The sequence below is a fragment of the Pocillopora verrucosa genome, chromosome 12 (assembly GCF_036669915.1).
Source record: "Pocillopora verrucosa isolate sample1 chromosome 12, ASM3666991v2, whole genome shotgun sequence".
Lineage (NCBI taxonomy): Eukaryota > Metazoa > Cnidaria > Anthozoa > Scleractinia > Pocilloporidae > Pocillopora > Pocillopora verrucosa.
Window position 1 is genome coordinate 8,956,060 of NC_089323.1, and position 23,106 is coordinate 8,979,165.

Here is a 23,106-nt window from a genome sequence, read left to right on the forward strand (position 1 = left end):
CCCCAGGCTTTCGCTGTTATTAAATTAAAAGATGGCGGCCATGATATTCACTAAGGAAATACTTAGCGTTCGCTGGCATAAATTACGCCTGCTCTGCGACTAATAGTTTGCCTGTTGAAGTATATTGTTAACCGCTTTACTAAAAGTGTTCGCTAGTTCGGAGTCGAGTGTTCTGGACGCTGATTAAGCTTTGGCGATGATCTCTGTGGCAGGAATGTGTTCTTAAGAGCTACACCGAAGTTCAGTCCTTTCTTTGGCTATCTCAGCATCACCTTTATAAGGTAACGGGTATCCAGTCAACCTTACCGTCTAGAGAGAACTATCGTGACTAAAGCGACGTACGAGTACTACTAGTGGCATACGAGTGCATACAAGTGACAGACGAGTACATACTAGTGAATACTGATATACATGAAGGAATGGTCAAAACATCGTGATCCACATCGGTACTGACTATAAACATAGTTAGTAGAGGAGACTCTACTAACTATGCTGTAAACGAATACAAATTGGTCAATTGTTCTTAAAGCAAAAATGGTAAGTTACAGATTCAAATTAAGAAAAATTGAAACAAATTGTACCAGTTTACGATATATTTCGTTTACCTATAAAACTCTAGGTCTTTCATTTCCTTTTTTTTCGTTTCTTGTGTATCTTTTAGTGTCTTTATATGTGCAAGCGATTATCTTTGTGTTCTCTTGAGATGTGTTGTTTCTTCATTTCTGTCTTATTTCCAGCGTGATATAATTAAGTCAAATTTTATTTAGTTCAGAGAAAATAACATCTGTTATCTGCAGATCAAAGAAATATCTTGTGTATATATAAAAAAATAAAATAAAATAAAAGAGTGAAAGTGTGATGGGGTACCGTTTGGAAAATATTAAACAACCGTCCGTCAATGAGACCAGCGAAGGTCATGCGAGACCATCGACGGAAACAAAGGAAGTCAAAACAGAGTCTCCTACAGTCACTGCCTCGCTCTCTTGGGAGCTATGAAAATTTAATCAGGTGGTAAATTTTATTTATTGATACGCGGAGATCAGTTACAAAGGCGTAAATGGGATGAATTTTTCTTTGTTTGTCGTCTTTGTTATTGTGGTTCACTGTGCCCAGAGAAAGCGATATCTACAATACATTGTAAATGATAAGCACAATCGAATAAGCGAGATCTTCGATACTTACTCCCTCTTTGCATCTTTTAGCCCTTTATGGTGTAGAACAGGTCGATTCAAAGACTTTACGCTTCCAATAGATATAAAAAGAGGGATTTTGACACATTTGAAAAAAACCTTGATTTTAGGGCAACTCATAAATTTAACCCTGATTTCAAGTCAACCTTGAAATCAGCCTTAATTTAAAAAAAAAACATTTCTTGCACATTTTGGAGACAATCTTGATTTCAAGGCCACTTGAAAATTCACAGGTGAGTGATATTCACAATGTCTCACTCATGGCTTCTGAAGAGGGTTGTGAACGATTCTCTTGTCGCGCCATCGGGGTGTTAATTGTTTGTGTGAATATTTTCAAGTATCAACGTTGTACCTTCTCGCAAAGAAGTCGTGATGTGCCTTGCTTTATTCTTCTGTTAAAACAGACTTATCTAATCACTGTGAAAGAAGACTGGCGTGAGAACAGGTACCTGCTTTTTATTAGAAGCCTCTTTAAGACACGCTAAGTTATTTCAAACTTTCAGGGACAAGTTTGAAGAAAGACCGATAGAAATTTCAGGGAAAAATATGCCACATTTATTGATATTAATCGATTATTCACAGGCGCGCGCTTTTTCGATGAAACGTTTTTAAAAAAAAATTTATTTTGTTTTTAAAAGACCTGCGCAACAACGTCAGAGTTGTTATGGAAACTTTTTAACATTAATTTTCACAAAATCGCTCACCGTTGAAAACTTATCTGATGCATAAGAAAAGGTTGATCCTTGAATAAGGCATATGGATCGTGGTTTATAAGAGTTTCATTTTCGATCAAAAATTTGCTTCTTTCAAAGCTTCAACTGTCTCAAAAACGACTTCACGGATTTTTCTTCTATATTTTGGCTTAGAAAGCACATGAACATTTATATGAAACGACGTAATCACTTTTTTAAGTGAAAAATATAACTTTCTGCGTAAATTAGATTCACCTACTTTATTTGTCTCACGTGCGGGTTTTTATTTATTTTGAAACGCTAATCTATTTTAAAAATCCTCAGCGTCTGCCATTATGAAATCTTTCGCGTCGAGGTAATGATCAATAGTTCTTTCGATAAATCCCTTCAAACGGTTTATAAATTGCGGAAACCTCTTGTTATTTGTTTTGAAAGATAAATATTCTCTGTCGTTACAAAACTGAAAGATAAATATTCTCTGTTGTTACAGAACCAAAAGGTGCATCTTCCACTTGCTGATTGGTTAAATTGAAACGACTCGTCATGCGACTTAAGCATATAAACTGTTGATGACACGTGGGGGGATACAAAATCTAGACAAAAATTATAAAGACGCTTTTATGTCTTCTGAATTTTTGTCTCGATATAAACAGAGAAAACCCGTATGGCCTCTTGTTAAATTTAAATCTCATTTCGTTAATTATGTTTACGAGTTATCCGATGATATGGTAGAGGTCAGATTGATTTCAACTGGACTGGTATCAGCGTTCTTGATTGAATCGCTCAACCATGAATATGGTGACTCCCGTTATTGGAGGCCATACATTTTGACCGAGAAAGTTGATCACTGATCCTGCAGTCTTGGAAATGAAGCCGGTTATTGAGCCTATGAGACTTGGGAGAATATCCGAGATCTTACTTCCAAGAGTCTTAAAACCAACCCCAACACCTTTTGCAACAGACTTCAGGCCTCTTGTCAATGCGCTCACAATCACCCCAATCGTTGTTCCGACTGCGAGTGCAACAGCTGAGACTATAAAACCGTATTTCTTGAATTTGTTTCTCTCTTAGTGACGTGCTTTCTTCAAGTTCTTCTCTCTCATCCTCAAGAGCATCAATCCGCTCTTGTTTTCTAATATCCTCTCTCTTGCTCGATTTTCATTCTCATCATCAGCAATTCCCCGATCCTCCTGAATAGGCTTCTGTTCTTCTTCAATTGTTTTATCTTTCTCAGCAATCAAAACCTCTCGCTCCGGGCCGAGTAAAGTTTTGATTTGTTTTGGGAGTGATCGATTCAACCTTTGCTTATTCGTACCCCTTTCTTCACTACACTTTTGTCCTGGCCAAAAATCTTTACCTGCAACCTTCCTGTTTTACTAGAAGAAACCTCGAGTTGCGAAGCTTTTGCCTCGGGATAATTTCTGGTATGGGAGTCCCATGCCTTCTCATTTGAAAGATGTTTCAGCAGTCTCCGATGAAATTGAATTATAATCAGGTATAAATGGTGTTGTTATTTCCTTCAATTTCATCATCATCGTCATCGTCATTGTGTTCCAAAAGAAGACCGCGCGATTCACATTTAACCCTAATAGGGCATCTCCATGTGAAGTTCTCAGAGTCCCAGGTCCAAAGCGTGATGACGGAGTTGTCCTTGTGCCAGGATCTCTTTCACTCATCTTTGACTTGGCAGTTAGTGGTCGCGCAAACAATTATACCGTGAACAATGTCACAAGAGCTCGTGTTGACAGGTTGACTGTGAAATTCGCAGGAGAAATCGCGCAGAACACTGATGGTATGGCCTATTCAAGCTATATGAGGACCTCTTCTTGACTGATAATGAGAGGGCGAGCGTGTTTAGAGAAGGTATTCAATCTGGAGACCTTTAGAAGATAAGATGCAAGACTGGGGATAAGAGGACTTCAGGTGTTGATAAAGAGAATAAGCTCAATGAAGTTTATGGGAACAAATATAGGATTCCATTGGATTATGAGATTCTGAAGGATCATGGAGTCTCATCCCCAAGAGCTCTTCCTGATGAGCTTCTTTACGAGCTCAGGCTTGCACCTGCAGGCAATGTTGCGATAAGATCTCACGAGACACCTATGAATTGACTAACATCCAGCTTAAGTATGAAGTCATTCAAAGTGAAGAACTTGCAGATGAGGCCATGTCTAAGTACAAAAATGGAAAAGGATTCATGTACGAGCACGTCACTCATCTCAAGACAATCTCAGTAGATAAAGGATCAGACACAATCATCAATAAGAGCATCAATGTTCCAAGGAGGTCAATGAAGGGACTTCTTTTTTACGAGCCATATGTCGCTGGTGCGAGAGACAGTGAGAAGACATTTAATCCCGTCATCACTAAAGTGAAGGTGATTGTCAATGGAATCCCAAATAAGGTTAACAGCTAAGGAATGGAGACAAGAGATATGTGGTAAGAGGTCTTCAGAAGATTTAGAGAGGCAAACAGCGCGATTAATGCAACAGACGTCTATGCTGGAGACAGATTCGCTCTTTTCATTGATCTCAGGAGTATGGGAGACAATGAGCTTCATGGAAGTGGATTAAGATTGGTGAATACCAAAGAAGGAGTTAGTTCAGCTCGCATTGGATTCAGGGAATATAAAATGTCACGTCTTCATCCTCTCAGATGCTCAGCTCAAGATCACCAACACAGAGCTTGAAAGCGTGACCTATTAATGAGATAACTCCTCATTTATAAAGCCAAATGTTCGATCATCTCTCTCGAAACAATATAGAAATTTACTACAAACCTACCCGCTTATAGGCTCAAACTTGTTTGTTGCCACAAACTGTTTGAAAAAAATAAATTTGAAAGATTTGTGACGCGCCAAAAAAGAGGCTCAAATGAATTTTTTTCTTTTTTCAGTTCATGGCTTTTGCATTCTTCAAGATTCTGAACGTCATACTTTATTCTTATAAGAGTAACACCGTTTTCCACTCATAATTCTTTCTCTCGTCTCTCCTTCTCTGGCTTTCGAATTGCCTGTATGTTTGATGATATGGGTTTGGATATTCATGATGTTGAATACCGTCCAATTCGAAAGTTAATTCAGTGTATCACAAAAACCATCTAATTCAAGCAAAAATCCTGTTTAATGATTCCAAAGCCAGGATGGCCTGACATCAGGAAATTTTTTCATTGAAAATATTCTCAAAGATTTTACGGCACCTTTCCTCATTAATAAATTTTTTTTGTCGTTTATTTTTTAATTTATCTCACCCAGAAGTTTTTTCTTATCCGATCTCCTCTTGACAAAAGGCCTATCATTAAATTGAATTATTTTGTGAGTATTGGAATTAAATTTGTTTCCATACTAACAACATGTACGATTTTTTAAGAAATTTTGTTTTTATGCAATGTAAAAAATGGAAAACAAAAAAAGGTTCCACAATTAAAACCTCAAGCCAAACGCCTCGGACTCAAAAGATATTCAAGACTACGAAAACAGGATTTGATTAAGTTGATTTCTGTTATTCTTGACATCTAGTTACAGAAATTGATGCTCCACTATTGACACCAACAAGATATGTCAGGCCTTGAGTTGATGAGTCTACCACTCCGCGGCTTGGCCCCTTAGGGCCCTTTCAAAGGTTTGGCCAAAGGCCCGGACCTATGGGGCTTACCCCCTCGGAGCTTGAACAACAAAGACGGAATAAAATCAGAGAAATCGAGGAGATGCATGAATTGAGAAGGCCTACTTCAGAGGAAGTAGCCTGCGGAGGTGAATGGAATGAATTTGTTAAAAGTTATAAGCCAATTTGCAATTCACGAGTCAGCCAGGGCAAGGCAACTTAGAATTGAAGGAATTGAAGGTTTTGGATGGAGAGAGTTCATGGAAAAAGTCAAAGCAGAGGTCTTGATGATAATGAGAGAAAATCGTCAAATGAAGGTCAAGATACTCTTGTGTGGGATGATAACGGAAAATGAAGATGGATCAGTCCAGCTTCAAGATGCATTTTTCCACACCGAAGTGATCGAAATTCTTCGCGCAACAGATGGATCACAAGCATTCGATAGACTCGTGCAAACATTTGACGAAAGAAGTCAAAAGCCTAATTAAAAAGGAAGCAATTGGAGATTTCAAAGAGTGATATCTCTTGACATCCATCTTACCGAATTCAGACCGTTGAACGACAGCTCTTACATCAAACTCCCAGAATTCATTAAAAGTGAGAAAGTAGTAGTAAACATGGTGAATGGAGATGAAGAATGCTTCGAGTGTGAAGTAACAAGAGCAATCAACCCTGTAGTCTCTAACACCAAAGAATAACAAAGATTCTCAAAGCAAAATCTGAGAAGATACACTAGAGCGACATTGTCTTCCCTGTCGAGCTTGACAAGATAAGCAAAAATTGAAGAGCGGAATGAAGACATTGCAGTAAATGTGCTAGCCTTCGGTGGGTCGCTACGCGGCTTGGTTATGAACGAGTCTCTTTGAGGTCCGGCCGAAGGCTTAATTTTTATCCATTAAAGATCAGCCAAGAGGAAAATAGGAAGCACGTCATAAATCTTCTTCTTATAGCAGATAAAGAAAAGAAGCACTACTGCCTGATGAGCAACATGAGCAGGTTCCTCTCGAGTTAAACCTTAAAGCCTAAGGAAGCGAAAGAGTATTTCCTCAGATGTCTAAATCACTTCTCAAATTCAAAAGTTACCACCGCTCAATAAGAGTACCCTTTGTGGTTTATGCTGACTTTTAGGGAAGTATCATAGAGCAGTCACTGCATATGCAGCCTACAATTCAATAAGCCAAAGTTTTCTCCTGTGATATTCCACAATTCAGCAAACTATAATTCTCATCTATTCGTTAAGAATCTCGGCAAAAGCGAAGGAAACATCAAATGCATTCCCAATAATAAGGAGAAGTACATCAGCTTCAGCAAAGATGTTGTAGCTGCGAATATTAGAAATGAAGAAGAAAAAGAAGTCAAAGTGAAGAATTAGCTTCGCTTTATCGACAGCTTCAAGTTCATGGCTTCTTCCCTTGATAAATTAGTTTCAAACCTGAGTTTTGAGAAACTGAACAGAACCGAGAAAGTATTCAAGGACAAAATCGAGTTGGTCTCAAGAAAGGGTGTGTACCCATACGATTACATGAGCAGCACTGAAAAGTTCAATAAATAAGTTTGCCATCAACTGAAAAATGCTACACTCAGCTGACTGATTGTGGAATTTTAGAGGAAGATTATGAGCACGCGCAGAAGGCCTGGAAAGAGTTCAAATTGAACACTATGGGTGATCACCGTGATCTTTATCTCAAGACAGCGTTTTCTTGCTTGCAGATGTTTCGAAGAGTTCAGAAGTGCTTGTCTTGAGAATTGTGGCTTAGACCCTGCTTGGTATTACACATCACCTAGTTTATCATTTGATGCCTCATTGAAATGTCACGACAAAAATTTGAATACTCACTGATATAAACATGCTGCTGATAGCAGCTAAAAAACAAGGGAAATTTGTCATCCTGCCCCCATTATTGACAACTTGGCAGCTTAATTATCGAGAAAAGCTCCGCACTGAAGAATATAAGCTACCGCTTTTGATTGCTATTCGCTATATTTATTTCAATTCAAATTCAGACTGATCGCAGTAATAAGCCCACACATGTGAACTCTCGTGAACTCTAGTTACGTTTACAGTAGATTATAACACACCCAATAATTTTGGCGCAATTCTATTTGCTACGTTTTGTCAAGGAGTGCAAAATCACCAGACAGGCAATAACCCCATTGTATGTCGATATTTGTCCTCCGATTATTTCCGTCGAAAAGAAACAAAGTCAGCGGGAAAAATACCAGCTCAAGAGTTTTACTTTTTCATTTTTATTACTTTACATGAAAGAAAAACGAACTCTTTTTTCAGTGATAGTGATGGTGATGGTGATGGTGATGGTGATGGTCAAATTAAAAAGCTGGTCCCAAATAACACTCCGAAAAGTACAAAAGATTAAAAAAGAAATTGCTGTCAACGCGTAATACGAAAATTACTGGAAGTAATGAAGCCCATCACGCGGTTGGTATGTCCACTGATAATTTCCTTTACTTTCCCTCAAAGCTTCGCTTCTCGGCTAGATATTCATTTCTCGGACAATAAAAGCCAAATATGATACTCAGAACAACTTAATGTAATTTACTATTGTTAAAATAATTGGATTAACTTAACAGTTTTTTAACTAAATGAAAAATTGGGCTTTTCAATCTTTTCTTTTGTTTTAAGTCCTTAAAAAATTGGGGTCACGACGCGTTCTCTAAGTATTTCAGATTTTTAAATTAGTCATCACATCTCGTTCTAGCACACAAACACCTCCACTGTTGCTAAAACACTTTTCTTCCATTTTCTGAAGTTTTCCATGGAAACATATCGTCCACTACGTTTTCCTTTTTTTCGGTTTTGAAGCGAAAAAAGTCATGATTGAGCCAATTTGACTCGCAACATGTAGGGATAAATAGTCCTTCCATAGGACACGGATAACTATAAATGTAGGAAATGTTGGTCTCTTGCATGGTCATTGAGAGAGCCGACTTGTTTCACTCACCCAAGCACACGTGACCATGGCGTGATGCATAGCATAATCCGCACTGGCAAAGCGGGCACGGCTCCCTTGTGATAGTTATCTTGCAAAGTGAAGTCAAATTATTTGAATAAAGGGGGTAAGTTTCAAAAGAAACTGCGTTACTGCGTCGTTAGAGGAGTACAACAAGATAATTTGGTTTTATCAACTGAGTTAATAATGTAAATTGCCCACCGTAAATAGTTTCAAAGCTGACATTTCAAGCGTTGAAACTCTTTACGGTGTACAATTTACATTATCAACTCAGCTGATAAAACCAAATTATTTGAGTTAGTTGATAGGATAGTTGTGAAGGGATTTTTTTTTCTTTCGGAAAAATCTTATGGATATCTAATGGTTTAAACCCGGGAGTAACATCTTGTGAGCTATTAAAATTTAATCAGGTGATAAATATTATTTACTGATACGCAGAGATCAGATACAATTCAACCAACTGTCGATGAGAAGGTTTAAATGAAGATGTATGTTTTTTTCTTTTTCATTTTTCTTCTTGCCGTGACTCACTGTGCACAAGGTATGCGATGCCTACAATATATTGTAAGTGATACGCAAAGGTGAATAATTGAAATTTAGGATACTTCTCCCTTTCCAATTTTTAACCCTTTGTGGTGTAGAATCATAGGTCGACTTAAAGACATAGTGCTTCCTTTTATTTGTACCTAACAATAAATCTACTAAGAAAAAAGGCTAGGGCGCTATGAGTTAGACAAACTGAGGAACTGAAATAAAATAGGTTTCAATAGAAACGAAAAATATTTCTCGCAAAAGTGATACCTTTTGTAGTGAAAACTGGATAACGAAAGGAAGCAATTTTTAATTTCGTCGCTAACAATAATCCCCCACACTTTTCTACCCTTACCAACTATGTAACGCTAATATTAGACATATCGTCAATCTTGAGTTCCTAAACTTGTTTTTCATCTACAACTGAACTGTAAAATTGCTCAATAGAACAGGTATAAAAATCGTATAAGTTTCTAGTCAGTTTTGGTGATCGTATTACCTTCTATAGAGGATGTGTACGTATGAAGTAAGAGTCATTCAGATATTTGGAGTGGGTGTCCACACTGATTCTTAAACATACTGGTTATCCTTTGTTTAAAAATACACTACCCGCTGCAAAAAATGGAAAAACGTATTGAAGCACAGACTTAACAGCCACCATAGCACAAGAATTGATTTGTGGAAGAGTGTGTAAAATCACGAAAGGATCAGAAGAAATGTGACCTTCCCGAATTACGCAATCGAAGTATTTTTGTATTGAAATATTTGAATCTAATCCAGAAGAAGCCATTTTTTTTTATTAAAGTAGGTGTTTCTCACACGGATTTTTAATAAGCTGAGATATGCCAATGTTAAGAATTAATCTGTTCGCGAGCGCGCGTTGGATACAGGATGGTAAATAGTCAAAGAGGAGAATCCTTATTTACATGTTTCACACATTCACGGACATTAACCTTAGCCTTAGCAGTAATTGCTAAATAATGCTTTGCTCTCAGTGAGAAATTACTTCTAACAGTCAATTACTGTTTTGTTTGATGCTTTTGTTAAATTACTATGTCTTTACTTTTGAATAGGTAAAATAGAGAAATGCGACCGAAAAATTGACCTGGCGGTCGTTTTGGACGTTTCAGGGAGTATAAAAGAAGAAAACTTAAGCCTCGCAAAGAAATTTGCCAAAACACTTCTAAGACGATTCAGAATCTCCAGAGACAACGTTCGTGTGTCACTTGTGGCGTACTCGGAGTCGGTGAAGATCTATTCCGCGTTCGAGGACGACCAGGAGGAAGAAGGGCTTGAGCGAAAAGTGAACAATGTCTTCTTTGAAGGATCTTCCACGGCGACATCGAAATGCTTAACAATATTAAACAGTCGTCTGTTTGTGCAAGAATCTGGGTCAAGAATCAAGGAGCCTGGTAAGTCCTCTAAGGAAATAACATGTCATTGCAGGTCATAGACAAAAGAAAAGATAAAGAAATCGACTTGACTTCGCCCACGGCACTGTAGAATAGGGAAGAAGTATTAATACAAGAACAAATACAATTTTGGCAAGTAACATGATGAAACGTCATAGCGACGGTCGAACCGTTCTAAAAAAGATTATCGTTCTGTTATGATACTTAAATGCTAGTTTATGTAGCTTTCCTTTTTCTTTTGTAGAAAATAGGTTGAAAGATGTTTCGGAAATAGCAAAAGTTCGTAAGGCTCACAAAATCATGATAAATAACGTGAGTTGTTTACATTTCAATAGATATGAATATTTGGCCTTTACGTTTTATAAGATATTCATTTGTAAACCTTTTCAAACGTTTGGTTTACTACTGATTTTAGTCATCGTCACAATACAAACTACAATGTTAATAATTGACTATGAATATGTGAAAATCATTAGCGTGAAATGCGGATTATTTATTGCTTCACGGTTTTATTACGAACCAAAAAAATGATCAGCTCCCAGCTAGCTTGTCAGCTCAGTTGGCAGAGCGCTGCACTGGTGTCGCAAAGATCAGGGGTTGAACTCCCGTGCGGGCCGGTTTTTTTGTTTTGTTTTTTTTGTTTTTGGTTTTTTTTTTTCAGGCTTTATTTTCCCTAATGATTAAGTAGTATTCATTACTATAAAGATTCCTCATATATTCATTTAAAGTGTTAGTAATCCACTCCTCCTTGGTAGGACTGCGGAAGACTGTATTCATTATTTTGAGGTCAATAATTGTGCAGGTTGCATGCAATTCCATCACTTCAATGGTGACCATTAAGCGAAGCTGATGTTTGTCGCAGAGTCTCCAGAGAGACTAGGGCGAGTTTAAGGTTTTGTCAGCTCGGAGACGATATGGGGAGAGAAGTCTCTACTGAATTTGAACTCTAGAGATTTGGACGAACCTTTCGCCCAAAGATTAGTTTACAATAAGGTTTTCTCAGTCGGTTATCTTTGCCAACAATGTTCTGGTTAGAAATATTTCAATAGACTTGTCTTTCTTTCCGTCTTCTGTTCTTTACAGATGTTAGAAAAGTTGCTGTTGTCGTCACGGATGGATTTAGTTTCATCGGACCCGGAATTGTAAAACTGAGGGCCGATGAACTGAAAAAAAGAGGAATCGAAGTGTTCGCAATCGGAATTACCAAAAGAATGGGGGACGACGAGTTGATAAACTTATCCAGCAAACCTGTCCAAAAACATTTCTTAAGGCTAACTGATAAGGACTCAATCGAAAGAATAACTGATAACATTGTCCAAGAAATCTGCAAAGAGGGAAACTACTTCCCTCAAATTTGATAGGAAAGAAAGTTTGCATCGTGAATCAGACTACTTGCAAAACTGTTTGTTAATTTACGCACAATCACAACAAATCAAGTCTCCCGTTTGAAGTTCAGAGAGCCCATAGCACTTTGTGTCTCCACTTCCTCAAAACTTATTATCTGGTAGAAGGTTCCCTTTCTGCTAAAGGTTGTTCTATTTTTGGTTCATCGTATCAATCTTGCAATTATTTTCAAAACCATTATTTAATCGTGGTAACTCTGAAAGTACACGACAGAATTTTTCAAAGAATACCTTTTTCAGTCGAAAACCAAATTTAAGAAGTCACTAACCATTTATTTAATTATGAAAATGTCTGTGCTTGCCACTTGAAACGTAAATTATCATGACATCTTGAAAATCTGATTAAGGTTTTATTTTCCTGCTTTTTCCATAACTCAGTGTAAGTTGTGAAATACAGAAACTACTGCACTGTTTAGAGAATTTCGTAACCTGTTTTTGTAACCACATTTCAGACTCAAGCATCGCTCAGAGCCTTTGAATTATCTTGTCCCAGGTTTTCAAAATGTAAAGTTTGCAGATTCCCTCTCCTTCACTTCGTAATAATTGGCCGTTTTTATGCTAGAGACGTTAAAGTTGTCTAAGACGTTAAAGTCGTCTCGAGACGACTCATGGCTAGAAATCGAGGTCAGTCAGCGGCTGATGTCGCGGACGCAACACGAGCTGCGTTTCACCTCACTGCGTCTGCGCATCCCACTAAAATCAAACATCTTCTTTTTTGAGTTGAGTTCCTCTTTCCTCCTTGTCCCTTTGGCCTTTGCATATTCACTTTGTACTTTTCCACAAATTTTTCTTAAAGATTCATTAACTTCTAGTCTAATTTTTTCATTACTGCTAATTGCAAATGCATTTCCCGGAACAGAGTAATCAAACAGATCAACATAAGTATAAGATAATTTCATGTTTGACTCATGCATGTGCAAATTTGATGGGGTTGAACAAGATGGTTCTCCATTGCCATAGGTGTGATTTCTATCATTTTTCTGTGTCTTGATAAAATCATGCCACAATTTCAGCAAAGGGTAGGGTACGTCCACAGCTAAGATGATATTCCTTGTCACTGTCTTAGCAGCATAGGCTAAAGAGGGACTTTCAATCCCCAACTTCCATTTTAAAAATTAATCAAATGGAGGTGTATCAGACATTTTGCAGCGCTGATAACTTCTTTATTATTTTCTTTCCGAGATATTGCTTGAGAAGCTGTTAAAATCTTGTCCAAGTAAAAAGCTTACTATTTTGTTTTTCAAGTCATATTATTTTCGGGCCAATGCTGCAATCTACGTCAATCTTTGAGCCTTCAGTAGCTGCCCTGTAGCGGTATTGTCCATAACAGGCTAGGTTATTATGTTTTTACAAAATGGCGATCGAAGGAGTTTGGGAATTACTACATCACGGGCGACGAGCGGGGATGAAGAAATGACCGAAATAGGAGTGGTCAGCGGAGAAACAAATTTAATACTTCATATGGAGACATATCAGTTGTAGTTGCAGAAAAAAATAGTGTTGTAAAGCCAAAATGTTAACAGTATACTTCGCTAAATAAAATGTGAAGCAATTTTTCAAAAGTGTAGATAGCACATATATATTTTACTGCTGTATTAAACAATGGAGGTATCGGGAAAGGAATCGGTGGCATTCAAAAAGGCACCAAGGAGAATTATATTTACGTTTTATAACTTGCAAAAAACAATCTATTGTAAAGCCAAAATGTCACCAGGTTATACTTCGCTTATTCAAAAGTTAAGCAATTTTCCAAACGCTTTGACTGGAACAATATTTTTATTGCTATATTAACCAACGGAGGCATCTGGAAAGGCATCAGTGACACCGGGAAAGGCATCAAGAAGAATGATATTCACGATATGTAACTTGTTGTATGACGGAAAAAAGTATCTTGACTTGTTTAAGGCGTAAATCACAGTCGGTTTGCTTTTCACTTGAATTTTGCAATCTCTACTTTCGATTACGGAAAAATGAAAAGCTAACCAACTCTAAAAAAATTTCGTTGTAGATTTCTATATTTTTAGAGTCATTAATAAGTTTGTTTCTACAGCCTTTAGATAAGAAATTTTAAATTTCCATCAGCTGTAGTTCTTTAAGTGTTTATTATTTTATATATATGTATATATATATATATATATATATATATATAATCAATGGCCTCATTTCACGTGAAAAAGGCATGTAGTAAAACACTGAGCTTCGAGAAACAGCCAAGTTAAGGCTAATGTGTTTACCATGCTTAAATATTTATAATCAGGGCCACTCGTTTAGGAGAGCTTTTTTCAGAAGAACTAGGCGTTAAAATAATTCTGTTTTCCGTTCGAAGTGTTTTTTTTTTTCCTATTTTATTTAACAAATGAACTCGGGATAAAAACTTAATTTTCGAAGCGAACGGCAGGTGAAATGTTGTGTTGGTGTCTCTGTTCCCCCCCCCCCCCCCCACGTCTCTACGAAAGGTACATCCAGACAGCCTGCATGAAAAAACTGACCACAGCTATCGCACCAAATTTAAAAAAAAAATCTTTAAAACTAAACTGGTGGGTAGCACTCTACGAACGGTAGTTGTAAAATTTCTTTATTCTCCGACGCGTTTCGTTTAACTGTCGTAGACTTCTTCGGGGAGTTTTACAATTTAACACTAAACACCTGTATTTATAAGCCATAGTTAGTGGCTATACGGGAGCCAATGACCATAAAGGCTTGGCCGGACCTACGAATAGGAAAAGGTGAAGTTGCGGAAAATTTGAAAATTTTTTGGGGCAAGGTGGGAGAATTCATTTGGGGACCACGGTTTTGGTTTTATTTTTTCGTCACGCAGCAAGTTACAAAACGTAAATATAATTCTTCTTGGTGCCTTTCTGGATGCCACCGATACCTTTTCCGATGCCTCTATTGTTTATTACAGCAGTAAAAGATATTTGTGCCATCAACACTTTTGAAAAATTGCTTAACATTTTATTTAGCGAAGTATACTGTTGACATTTCGGCTTTACAATACTATTGTTTTCCGCAACTATAACTTATATGTCTCTATATGAAGTACTAAATTTGTTTCCCCGCTGGCCACTCGTATTTCGGTCTTTTCTTCATCCCCTACTCATCGCCCGTGATGTAGTAACTCCCGAAGAGTTCTTTAATATGTTCTCAGATCTTATAATTTTAGTTTTTGAGTCAACGTCTCTACTGGGAACAAGACCCATAGGAAAAAAATTTTTTTGGACTTTTGGAAGTCGTTTGGCAACGTGGATTCACACTTTTATGACTTCAAATAGCCTTCAATTAGAAGGTCGGCTTTCGAAGAGATCGAACAGACGTGGGCAATTGATAAAACAACCCTTGTTGTGGCTGCAGGAGAAGCTTTAGCTGACCAACATAAGCCATTTTAAGACACTTAGGGCACCAAAAAGGTTTAAAGTTTCTTCAACTGGGGCAGATCGTACCGAAATTGTAAGAGTTTGAGAACGGAGGTGAGTGATCTGGACACTCTTCTAATACATTTCAGACGAGGGCATTTTTAGTACACGCTTCCAGAAAATTACTGTGTCTGATTTTATTAAGACAATAACCCCTTTGTACGTCGATATTTTTGACCTTCCACAGGATTTCAGGGAATAAGGTGAACGCACGCACACGCTTGCATGCTAAAACAAAACAACTAGCTTTTAACACGTTAGATGCGTGTTAGTTACTTGCCTCCTTAACTTTGCAGCCATTGTCTTGCTTCGAACGGTAGAAACAAAGGAACGTGTTTGCTTGCAACTTTGCACGATATAACATGGTGACCGAGCCAATTTTATAACACGCCTCTTACAGTTAAAAGTTCTTTCGATTTATATAAGAAGTACGTCCTGAGCTGTAAGGCTCTTTTAGCTCACCGATACGCCCGGCCGATACGATACTCATTATCCAGTGCAACTTCAGTTACTAACTTCGGTCGCTAAATCGCCAAACATAAAGGAAAATATCTCGACTTTTTGTCCATCATTTCAAACTGTGTTTGAGTTTTTTCCTTCATTTTTTACTTCCTCATTCTCTTAAAACAGCTTGCAAAACACGGACCGAACGAGCAAAGTCCTCTGCTCTTGAAATCGTACATGAACTTTTGAAGGTAGCAAGCACAAGCTTTTTAGAATAATAAGAGTTAACTATTATGATGCAAAGCAATTGTAGACTTCATTGAGGGTAAACTGTGTTTTCACCGTGTTTGTCTGTTCTGCTAGTCTCCGAGGCATTATTTATTTATATTGTTAGATTTGTAAACCGACAGGTACGACAGTCCGTGTGGTGGAGTGGCAGCGTTTTCGCTCTTTAAATCGGCAGTGCAGGGTCCGTAAGATGCCAAGATCTGTGTACAGTAAATAATGCGTGGCTTCGCTCGGAAGACTTCGTTTTGCGCCGGCTAACTAGCGGTTATTTGATTTTAAAATGCCGATTTGCACACAGTGACGAACAGCGACCGCGTCGATCAGTAGACATGGAGCCGGAAATTTGTTGCTTGAGGATTCACAAAGATTCTGCACTGGGCTTATCAACTACGTGAGGCGATAAGGATTTTTATTGTTTTTTTAGAGGGCACGGTAACGAATCCTGCAATCTGATTGGTTCTTTACCCGGTCAGTATTTTCCTATCTCTGCCCACGGGCCACAGTAACGCTTTCTTGAGTCGCCGAGTACATCCCAAATTTCGTTGTCATTTTTTCATAAATATACCTCGTTTTGCCCGCTGGGCAGTATTTTTAAGCAAACACATCGGTCACTACCTCAAGCCGATAAATAACTTATGAATCCTCTCTTTTCTCTCTATCAAATCACTTTGGTTGACAGAAAAATATTGGTTTCAGAATGAATTTGAATAAACAGTAGTGTCATTACGTTGTTTTGAGTAAGTACCCAGAAAGTTGAAACGTGAAGTATTTGGTTACAGTTAAACTGAACGATGGAACTTTCATTCATTTAATATCTGAATTTTCTCGAGGTGAGTCTTTCCAATTCTGTTCAATTTAGACATTTGTACCGTAAATTGCACAACAGAAATTGAAGGAATTTTTTGAGAAAAGGCCGCATAAAATTCCCTTCTGTCTCGTTGGAGTGTGCCGTTCGAATTTAGTTTTTGTGAAGGAAAGACCAGAGTCACACTCGCCATTGCAGCAAACAAACGAGCAAACTCTCACAACTTCACAGTAAAAAAATTGAATTTACTCACAATTACTTTCCTCGCCGTTTACTTAATGAAAAGAGGTAAATCTTCGTACATGAATGAATGGTCGATGAGAGTGAATAATACTTTCCGTTAGATCATTGACTGATTTTGAAGAAAACATCGTCGTGACAGACCTTGCCAAACTAGTTCTGATGTTTTTCAAATGTTCCTACGCTTTTTTTTTCTTGCGCGCTCTCTAATTGACAGGTGTCAGATTGTAACAGATACTTGTAAAAATAATGTTTCAAAGTTTGTATGAAAATGTTTCGCTGAGGCATCTCTCTTTAATTTGCATCACCTCTATTTTAACTACCATTTACTCACTCAAAAATTGTTCAGTTTATGGAAGATCTTGCCGTATTTACAGCCTTAAATCATTCGGGTTCTTTCGGAAAGAATTTCGTCAAGTTTAAAAACAAACGTGTTTCACAAGGTCCATAGGAGCTCAGTTTGAACACCTGAATTACTTTTTTAAAACTTAATTCTTACCTTGTGAAATACATATATGTTATTTACCGGCTAAGGGTCGGTCCATATGGTGAAAAACTGTGACCTCGGTCTTGAAAATGCTATTTTATTGAAAGTATTTTCAAGACCTCGGTCACAGTTTTTCACCATACGGACCTCCCAGCCGGCAAATAACATATATGTATTTTACAAGGTAAGAATTAAGTTTTAAAAAGTAATTCAGGTGTTCAAACTGAGATCCTATGGACCTTGTGAAACACGTCGTGCTCAATGAATTCCTTGTGAAAATCCTGAGGGAAAGAGCCATGATTTACAGTGAACAAAGTTAGCTGGGTTGTACAAGATCAGCTAGCGTGTTAAGGAAACAAAGGAACTTAGCGTCTTAAAAAAAAGAAAGAAAAAAATCTAGCGTGACATAAAAACAAAGCTCTACCGTGTTAGTTATGATATGAACAATGGCTACCAAAACTAAATAAGTGTGTCATGTCATTAGCGTGCGAGCAAGTTATAACGTGCAGTATGAGCGCGTTCACCTTATTCCCTGAAACACCGTGGAGGGTTACATTTGTCCTCCGATTATTTCCGTCGAAAGGAAACAAAGGCAGCTGAAAAAATGCTAGCCCAAGAGTTTTACTTTTCCTTTTTTATTACTTTACATGAAAGAAAAACGAAATCTCTTTTAAGTGATAGTGATAGTGATGGTGGTGGTGATAGTCAAATTAAAAAGCTGGTGTCAAATAATGCGCCGAAAAGTACAAAAGAGTAAAAAAAAATTGCTCTCAAAGCGTAATACGAAAATTACTGGAAGGGTCATAAAAAAAATGAAGCCCATCAGGCGGCTGGCATGTCCATTGATAATTTCCTTTTCTTTCCCTCAAAGTTTCGCTTCTCGGCCAAATATTCATTTCTTGGACAATAAAACCAAATACGATACTCAGTACAACTTAATGTAATTTACTACTGTTAAAATAATTGGATTAAGGCCATTTTTAACCCTGGTCACTCTCATTTGCACAACCGAGCTATTGGCTGAACAGTTTTTTAACTTTAAGCCCTTAAAAAATTGGGGTGACGACGCGTTTTCTAAGTATTTTAGATTTTTAAATTAGTCATCTCATCTCCTTCTAGCACACCTAACACCTCTAATGATACTAAAACACTATTCTTTCATATTCTGAAGTGTTTCATGGAAACATATCGTCCACTACGTTTTCCTTTTTTCGGTTTTGAAGCGAAAAAAGTCATGATTGAGCCAATTTGCGTGGTCATTGAGAGAGCCGACTTGTTTTACTCACACGCAAGCACACGTGACCATGGCGTGATGCACAACATAATCCGCAGTGGCAATAGCGGGCACGGCTCCCTTGTGATAGTTACCTTGCAAAGTGAAGTCAACTTATTTGAATAAAGGGGGTAAGTAAGAAACTGTATTAAAGGCGATAACAGCATCATCCGACGAGCCTAAGATCTGGAAACGCTGCGTGGACGATACCTTTACAATCCTGGATCACGAAAACGTGGATGACTTCTTATAGCATCTTAACAACCAGCAGCCTTCCATCCGCTTCACCATGGAGACAGAGAAAGACAAAAAATTCGCCTTCCTAGAAACCGCAGTTTCAAGAGAACCTGACGGCTGCCTCACCATCAGCGTATACAGGAAGCCCACACACACACACCGATCAATACCTAGCGTATGATCCACACCACCCTCAATCAGTAAAACGCGGTATTGTTAAGTCCCTTTACGAGCGCGCCAAACGTCTCGTAACAAAACCCTCTGTTATCTCCAAGGACAAAAAGCATCTGTCTTCTGTTCTAGGTTATCCTTTTTCTTTCTTGCAGAAAATTACCATGACCGGAAAACCAAACAGCAGTGCCGAACCCGCCAACGAGTTCAAAGGTACTGCGGTTTTACCTTATGTCAAAGGTCTGTCCGAACAGCTTCGCCGTTGCCTACAACAACAAGGCGTACGCGTTATTTTCAAGTCGGAGACTATGCTAAGATCTCAGCTAATACGACCAAAAGACGCTGTCGACCCGGCTAAACAGGATGCCGAGACCTACGCCGTTTAAGAGCATGCCCACAACACCGGACACAAGCTACTCTGGAACGAAGTAAAGTTTATTGATCGTGACCCTTATTGCTACAAGGGCAGGGTCAAAGAGGCAATTCATATAAGACTTCACCCTGACAACATCAACAGGGATAGAGGAATAGAAATTCCAGAAGCGTGGATGCCCACGATCAAAAAACACAACAACAGGAGAATAAAGGGGGTAAGTTTCTAAAGGAACTGTGGTACTGCGTCGGTGGGAGAGTATATCAGGTAATTTAGTGCTAACAACTGAGTTGAAAACGTAAATTAGCCACCGTTAAGGATAAAAAAAAGCTGACTATTCGAGCGTTAGCCCTTCGTCAGAACCATTGGAGGAATTATGGGTTGTGTGTGGGTGAACCGTGCGACAGCGGACCCCCGAGGGAGCAAATCACTGAGTGTAACAGCAAGGATCGAAATGCACCAATCAGAGCTATTGAAAAACAACTAATCACAGCAGAGCATCATGCTTTATAAAATCACGCATGACCAGTCGACCTCATCGCTTGAAGACTAGCAGTATGCAGTCGAAACGCGGCGTTCTACATCACACGTGACTACATCGTGAGACAAACGAAAAACTTAGCTTTTATTGTTATTCACCACGATGAATAACCACAACTTTATCTGAGTTAATTGATAGGATAGTTGTGTAGGGAATTTTTTTTCTGTCGGAAAAATCTTATAGATATCCAATGGTTTGAACCCGAGAGTAACATCTTGGGAGCTATTAAAATTTAATCAGGTGCTAAATTCTATTTACTGATAGGCAGAGATCAGTTACAAGTCAACCAACTTGTCGATGTGTAAATGAAGATGCATCTTTTCTTCTTTGTCATCTTTGTTCTTGTGACTCACTGTGCCCAAGGTAAGCGATGGCTACAATATATTGTAAGTGATAAGCAAAGGTGAACAATTGAGATTTAGAATACTTCTCCCTTTCCAATTCGACTCAAAGACATAGTTCTTCTTTTTATTTGTACCTAACAATAAATCTACTGAGAAAAAGGCTAGGGCGCTATGAGTGAGACAAACTGAAGAACAGAAATAAAATAAGTTTAACTAGAAATTAAAAATATTTCTCGCACAAGCGATACCTTTTGTAGTGAAAACTGGATAACGAAAGGAAGCAATTTTTAATTTTCGTCGCTGTTAGTAATCCCCCACACTTTGCTACCCTTACCAACTATGTAATGCTAATATTAGACATATCGTCAATCTTGAGTTCCTAAACTTGTTTTTCATCTACAACTGAATTGTAAAATTGCTTAATAGAACAGGTAAAATATCATATAAGTTTTTAGTCAGTTTTGGTGACCGTATTACCTCCCATAGAGGATGTATGAAGTAAGAGTCGTTCAGATATTTAGCGTGGGTGTCCACACTGATTCTGCGACTTACTGGTTATCCTTTGTTTAAAAATACACTACCCGCTGTAAAAATAAAAAAAAACTTATTGAAGCACAGAATTGACAGCCACGATAGCACAATAGTTGATTTATGGAAGAGTGTTTAAAATCAAGAAAGGATAAGAAGAAATGTGACCTTCCCGGATCACGCAATATTTAGATGTAATTGTCTATAATAAAAAAAAAGAAAAAAAAGAAATTTTGCAGCATAGCCAAGCTATACTTTACACTTTTCGTATTGCAATATTTTAATCTAACCCTGAAGAAGAAATTTTTTTTATTTAAGTAACTGTTTCTCACACGGATTTTGAATAAGCTGAGATATGTCAATATAAAGAATTAATCTGTTCGCGAGTGCGCTGTGGATACAGCATAGCCAACGAGGAGTTTCCTTATCTTCAGGTTCCACACCGAAGCGATAATATTTCATGGACATTAAACTTAGTGTTGTATAATTTATTAAGGAAGTGATCTGCTAAATAATACTTTGCCTCGCGAAGATAAATGACTTCTACATTGTCGGTTACTGTTTAATTGCTGTTTTTGTTAAATTACTATGTCTTTACTTTTGAATAGGAAAAATAGAGAAATGCGACCGAAAAATTGACCTGGCGGTCGTTTTGGACGTTTCAGGGAGTATTAATGATGAAAACATAAGCCTTGCAAAGAAATTCGCCAAAACACTTCTAAGACGATTCAGAATCTCCAGAGACAACGTTCGTGTATCATTTGTGGCGTACTCGGAGTCGGTGAAGATATATTCCACGTTCGAGGACGACCAGGAGGAAGAAGGGCTTGAGCAAAAAGTGAACAATATGTTCTTTGAAGGATCTTCCACAAAAACAAGGAAGGCTCTAAGTGTATTAAACAATCAACTGTTTGTTCAAAAGCATGGCTCAAGAATCGAGGAGTCTGGTAAGTCACCCATAATAAAATGTTTTACTCGTCTTTCCGTAGGACACGACGATGCCGTTTTGTTTTTATTTCAAATAAATTTAGGGTTAGTTTATTTCGTCGTTAAGATCAATAGTTATTCTTTGTCTTTGTTTTAAAATTCATTGGTTTTAAAATTCTCGTTGGCCAATTGGTTAATGTTGCTTTCATCGTCGACGAGATAAGACTAAACGTAAAAGCGCCTTTTTGTGTAGAGAAAAAGCACATAAAAGGTTTATTCGGGAAACTTGCAAAAGAGGACATCCCCGCTCCTGGCACGACTAGAATATACCTTCAGCTTTTCGGCGTGCTTATAAAAAATTTGATTATTCTCTTGATATGCAAATCATTGCCTTCTCAATAAATAACTATAATGGTTACTGAAATGATTCCATGACTCAGTAAAGGGTGCATACGACCGCTAATAGAGGTGAAAATTACAGTAACTGAGGGGAAATATGTCAAGACTTTGAAAACTGTCAGCTTTATACGGTGCCACTTAATACAGGTTCGACTATATTATCATTTTTACTCTAAAACTTACATTAAGTGACAAAAATTGCCGCTACAACTAAGGTACTTTTAAAAGGTTCTGCATTTTTTTCATGATTTCACGTTTCCTTGGGTAAAGATTTGGAAAGATACGCGAATAAATATTATATCCTCTCCTGAGCCATGGCTGAAATCCATATTGGTGACAAAATATGCTTTTTACCTATCCATGGTACTATTCAAATTCCTAAAAGCTTACATCAAATTCAGTGGTTCTGGTTTCACTTGGTTTCACTAGGAAAACTCGCTAGGAATAAAAACTTTATTTTAGCTGTGCTTTTATTCTTGTTTTATTTTTTATAGATGTAAGGAAAGTTGCTGTTATTCTCACAGATGGATTCAGTTTCATCGGACCCGAAGTTGTAAAAATAGGAGCAGATGCTCTGAAAAAGAGAAGAATCGAAGTGTTTGCGATCGGAATTACCCAAAGAATTGGGAAAGAAGAGTTGACAAACCTATCCAGCAAACCTGTTGAAAACCACTTTTTTAGGCTAAACAATGATAAATCTCTTAATCATATAATTGATCATATTGTTAAAAACATTTGCAAATAGAAAAATCAATTATGTGACACATATTTCCACTACTGAATCGGCATAAAAAAGCCATGCATGGTGGCCATTATTGTTTGCAAATTATTGGAATA

The 23,106-nt window shown here is 37.7% G+C and overlaps 2 protein-coding genes across 5 annotated transcripts in view; both read left to right on the forward strand.

Annotated features, from left to right (window-relative positions):
* Positions 1–46: 46 nt before the first annotated feature.
* LOC131783147 (cartilage matrix protein-like) lies at positions 47–12,116 on the forward strand. Of its 2 annotated transcripts, XM_059099885.2 has the most exons (3): positions 8,934–8,994; positions 10,058–10,396; positions 11,480–12,116. In XM_059099885.2, the coding sequence occupies exons 1-3, from the start codon at positions 8,934–8,936 to the stop codon at positions 11,752–11,754; spliced, it is 675 nt and encodes a 224-aa protein (XP_058955868.2). In that variant the 3' UTR covers positions 11,755–12,116. The 2 variants fall into 2 exon arrangements, 1 of the variants encoding a protein (XP_058955868.2); XR_010715880.1 differs by lacking the exons at positions 8,934–8,994; positions 11,480–12,116 and adding an exon at positions 47–281 and having other exon boundaries at positions 10,058–10,182.
* A 2,793-nt stretch (positions 12,117–14,909) lies between these two features.
* LOC131783153 (cartilage matrix protein-like) overlaps positions 14,910–23,106 on the forward strand; it is an 8,215-nt gene continuing 18 nt past the window's right edge. The window contains exons 1-5 of one of the 3 annotated variants that reach the window (XM_066159816.1): positions 14,910–15,266; positions 18,700–19,747; positions 20,336–20,434; positions 21,552–21,890; positions 22,764–23,106. The exon at positions 22,764–23,106 is cut by the window's right edge and continues 18 nt beyond it. In XM_066159816.1, the coding sequence (XP_066015913.1) occupies positions 20,377–20,434; positions 21,552–21,890; positions 22,764–23,014 (648 nt within the window). In that variant the 5' untranslated portion in view covers positions 14,910–15,266; positions 18,700–19,747; positions 20,336–20,376 and the 3' untranslated portion in view covers positions 23,015–23,106. Of the gene's footprint in view, positions 15,267–17,692; positions 19,748–20,335; positions 20,435–21,551; positions 21,891–22,763 lie in introns of those variants that run through there. The other 2 variants (XM_066159815.1, XM_059099889.2) reach the window with 2 other exon arrangements.

Bases quoted from the DNA above. Each gene is read 5' to 3' on its own strand.
- LOC131783147 (XM_059099885.2), top strand. From the start codon at position 8,934: ATGAAGATGTATGTTTTTTTCTTTTTCATTTTTCTTCTTGCCGTGACT. The intron at 8,995-10,057 runs GTATGCGATGCC...ACTTTTGAATAG, and splicing joins CGTGACTCACTGTGCACAAG to GTAAAATAGAGAAATGCGAC. The intron at 10,397-11,479 runs GTAAGTCCTCTA...TGTTCTTTACAG, and splicing joins GTCAAGAATCAAGGAGCCTG to ATGTTAGAAAAGTTGCTGTT.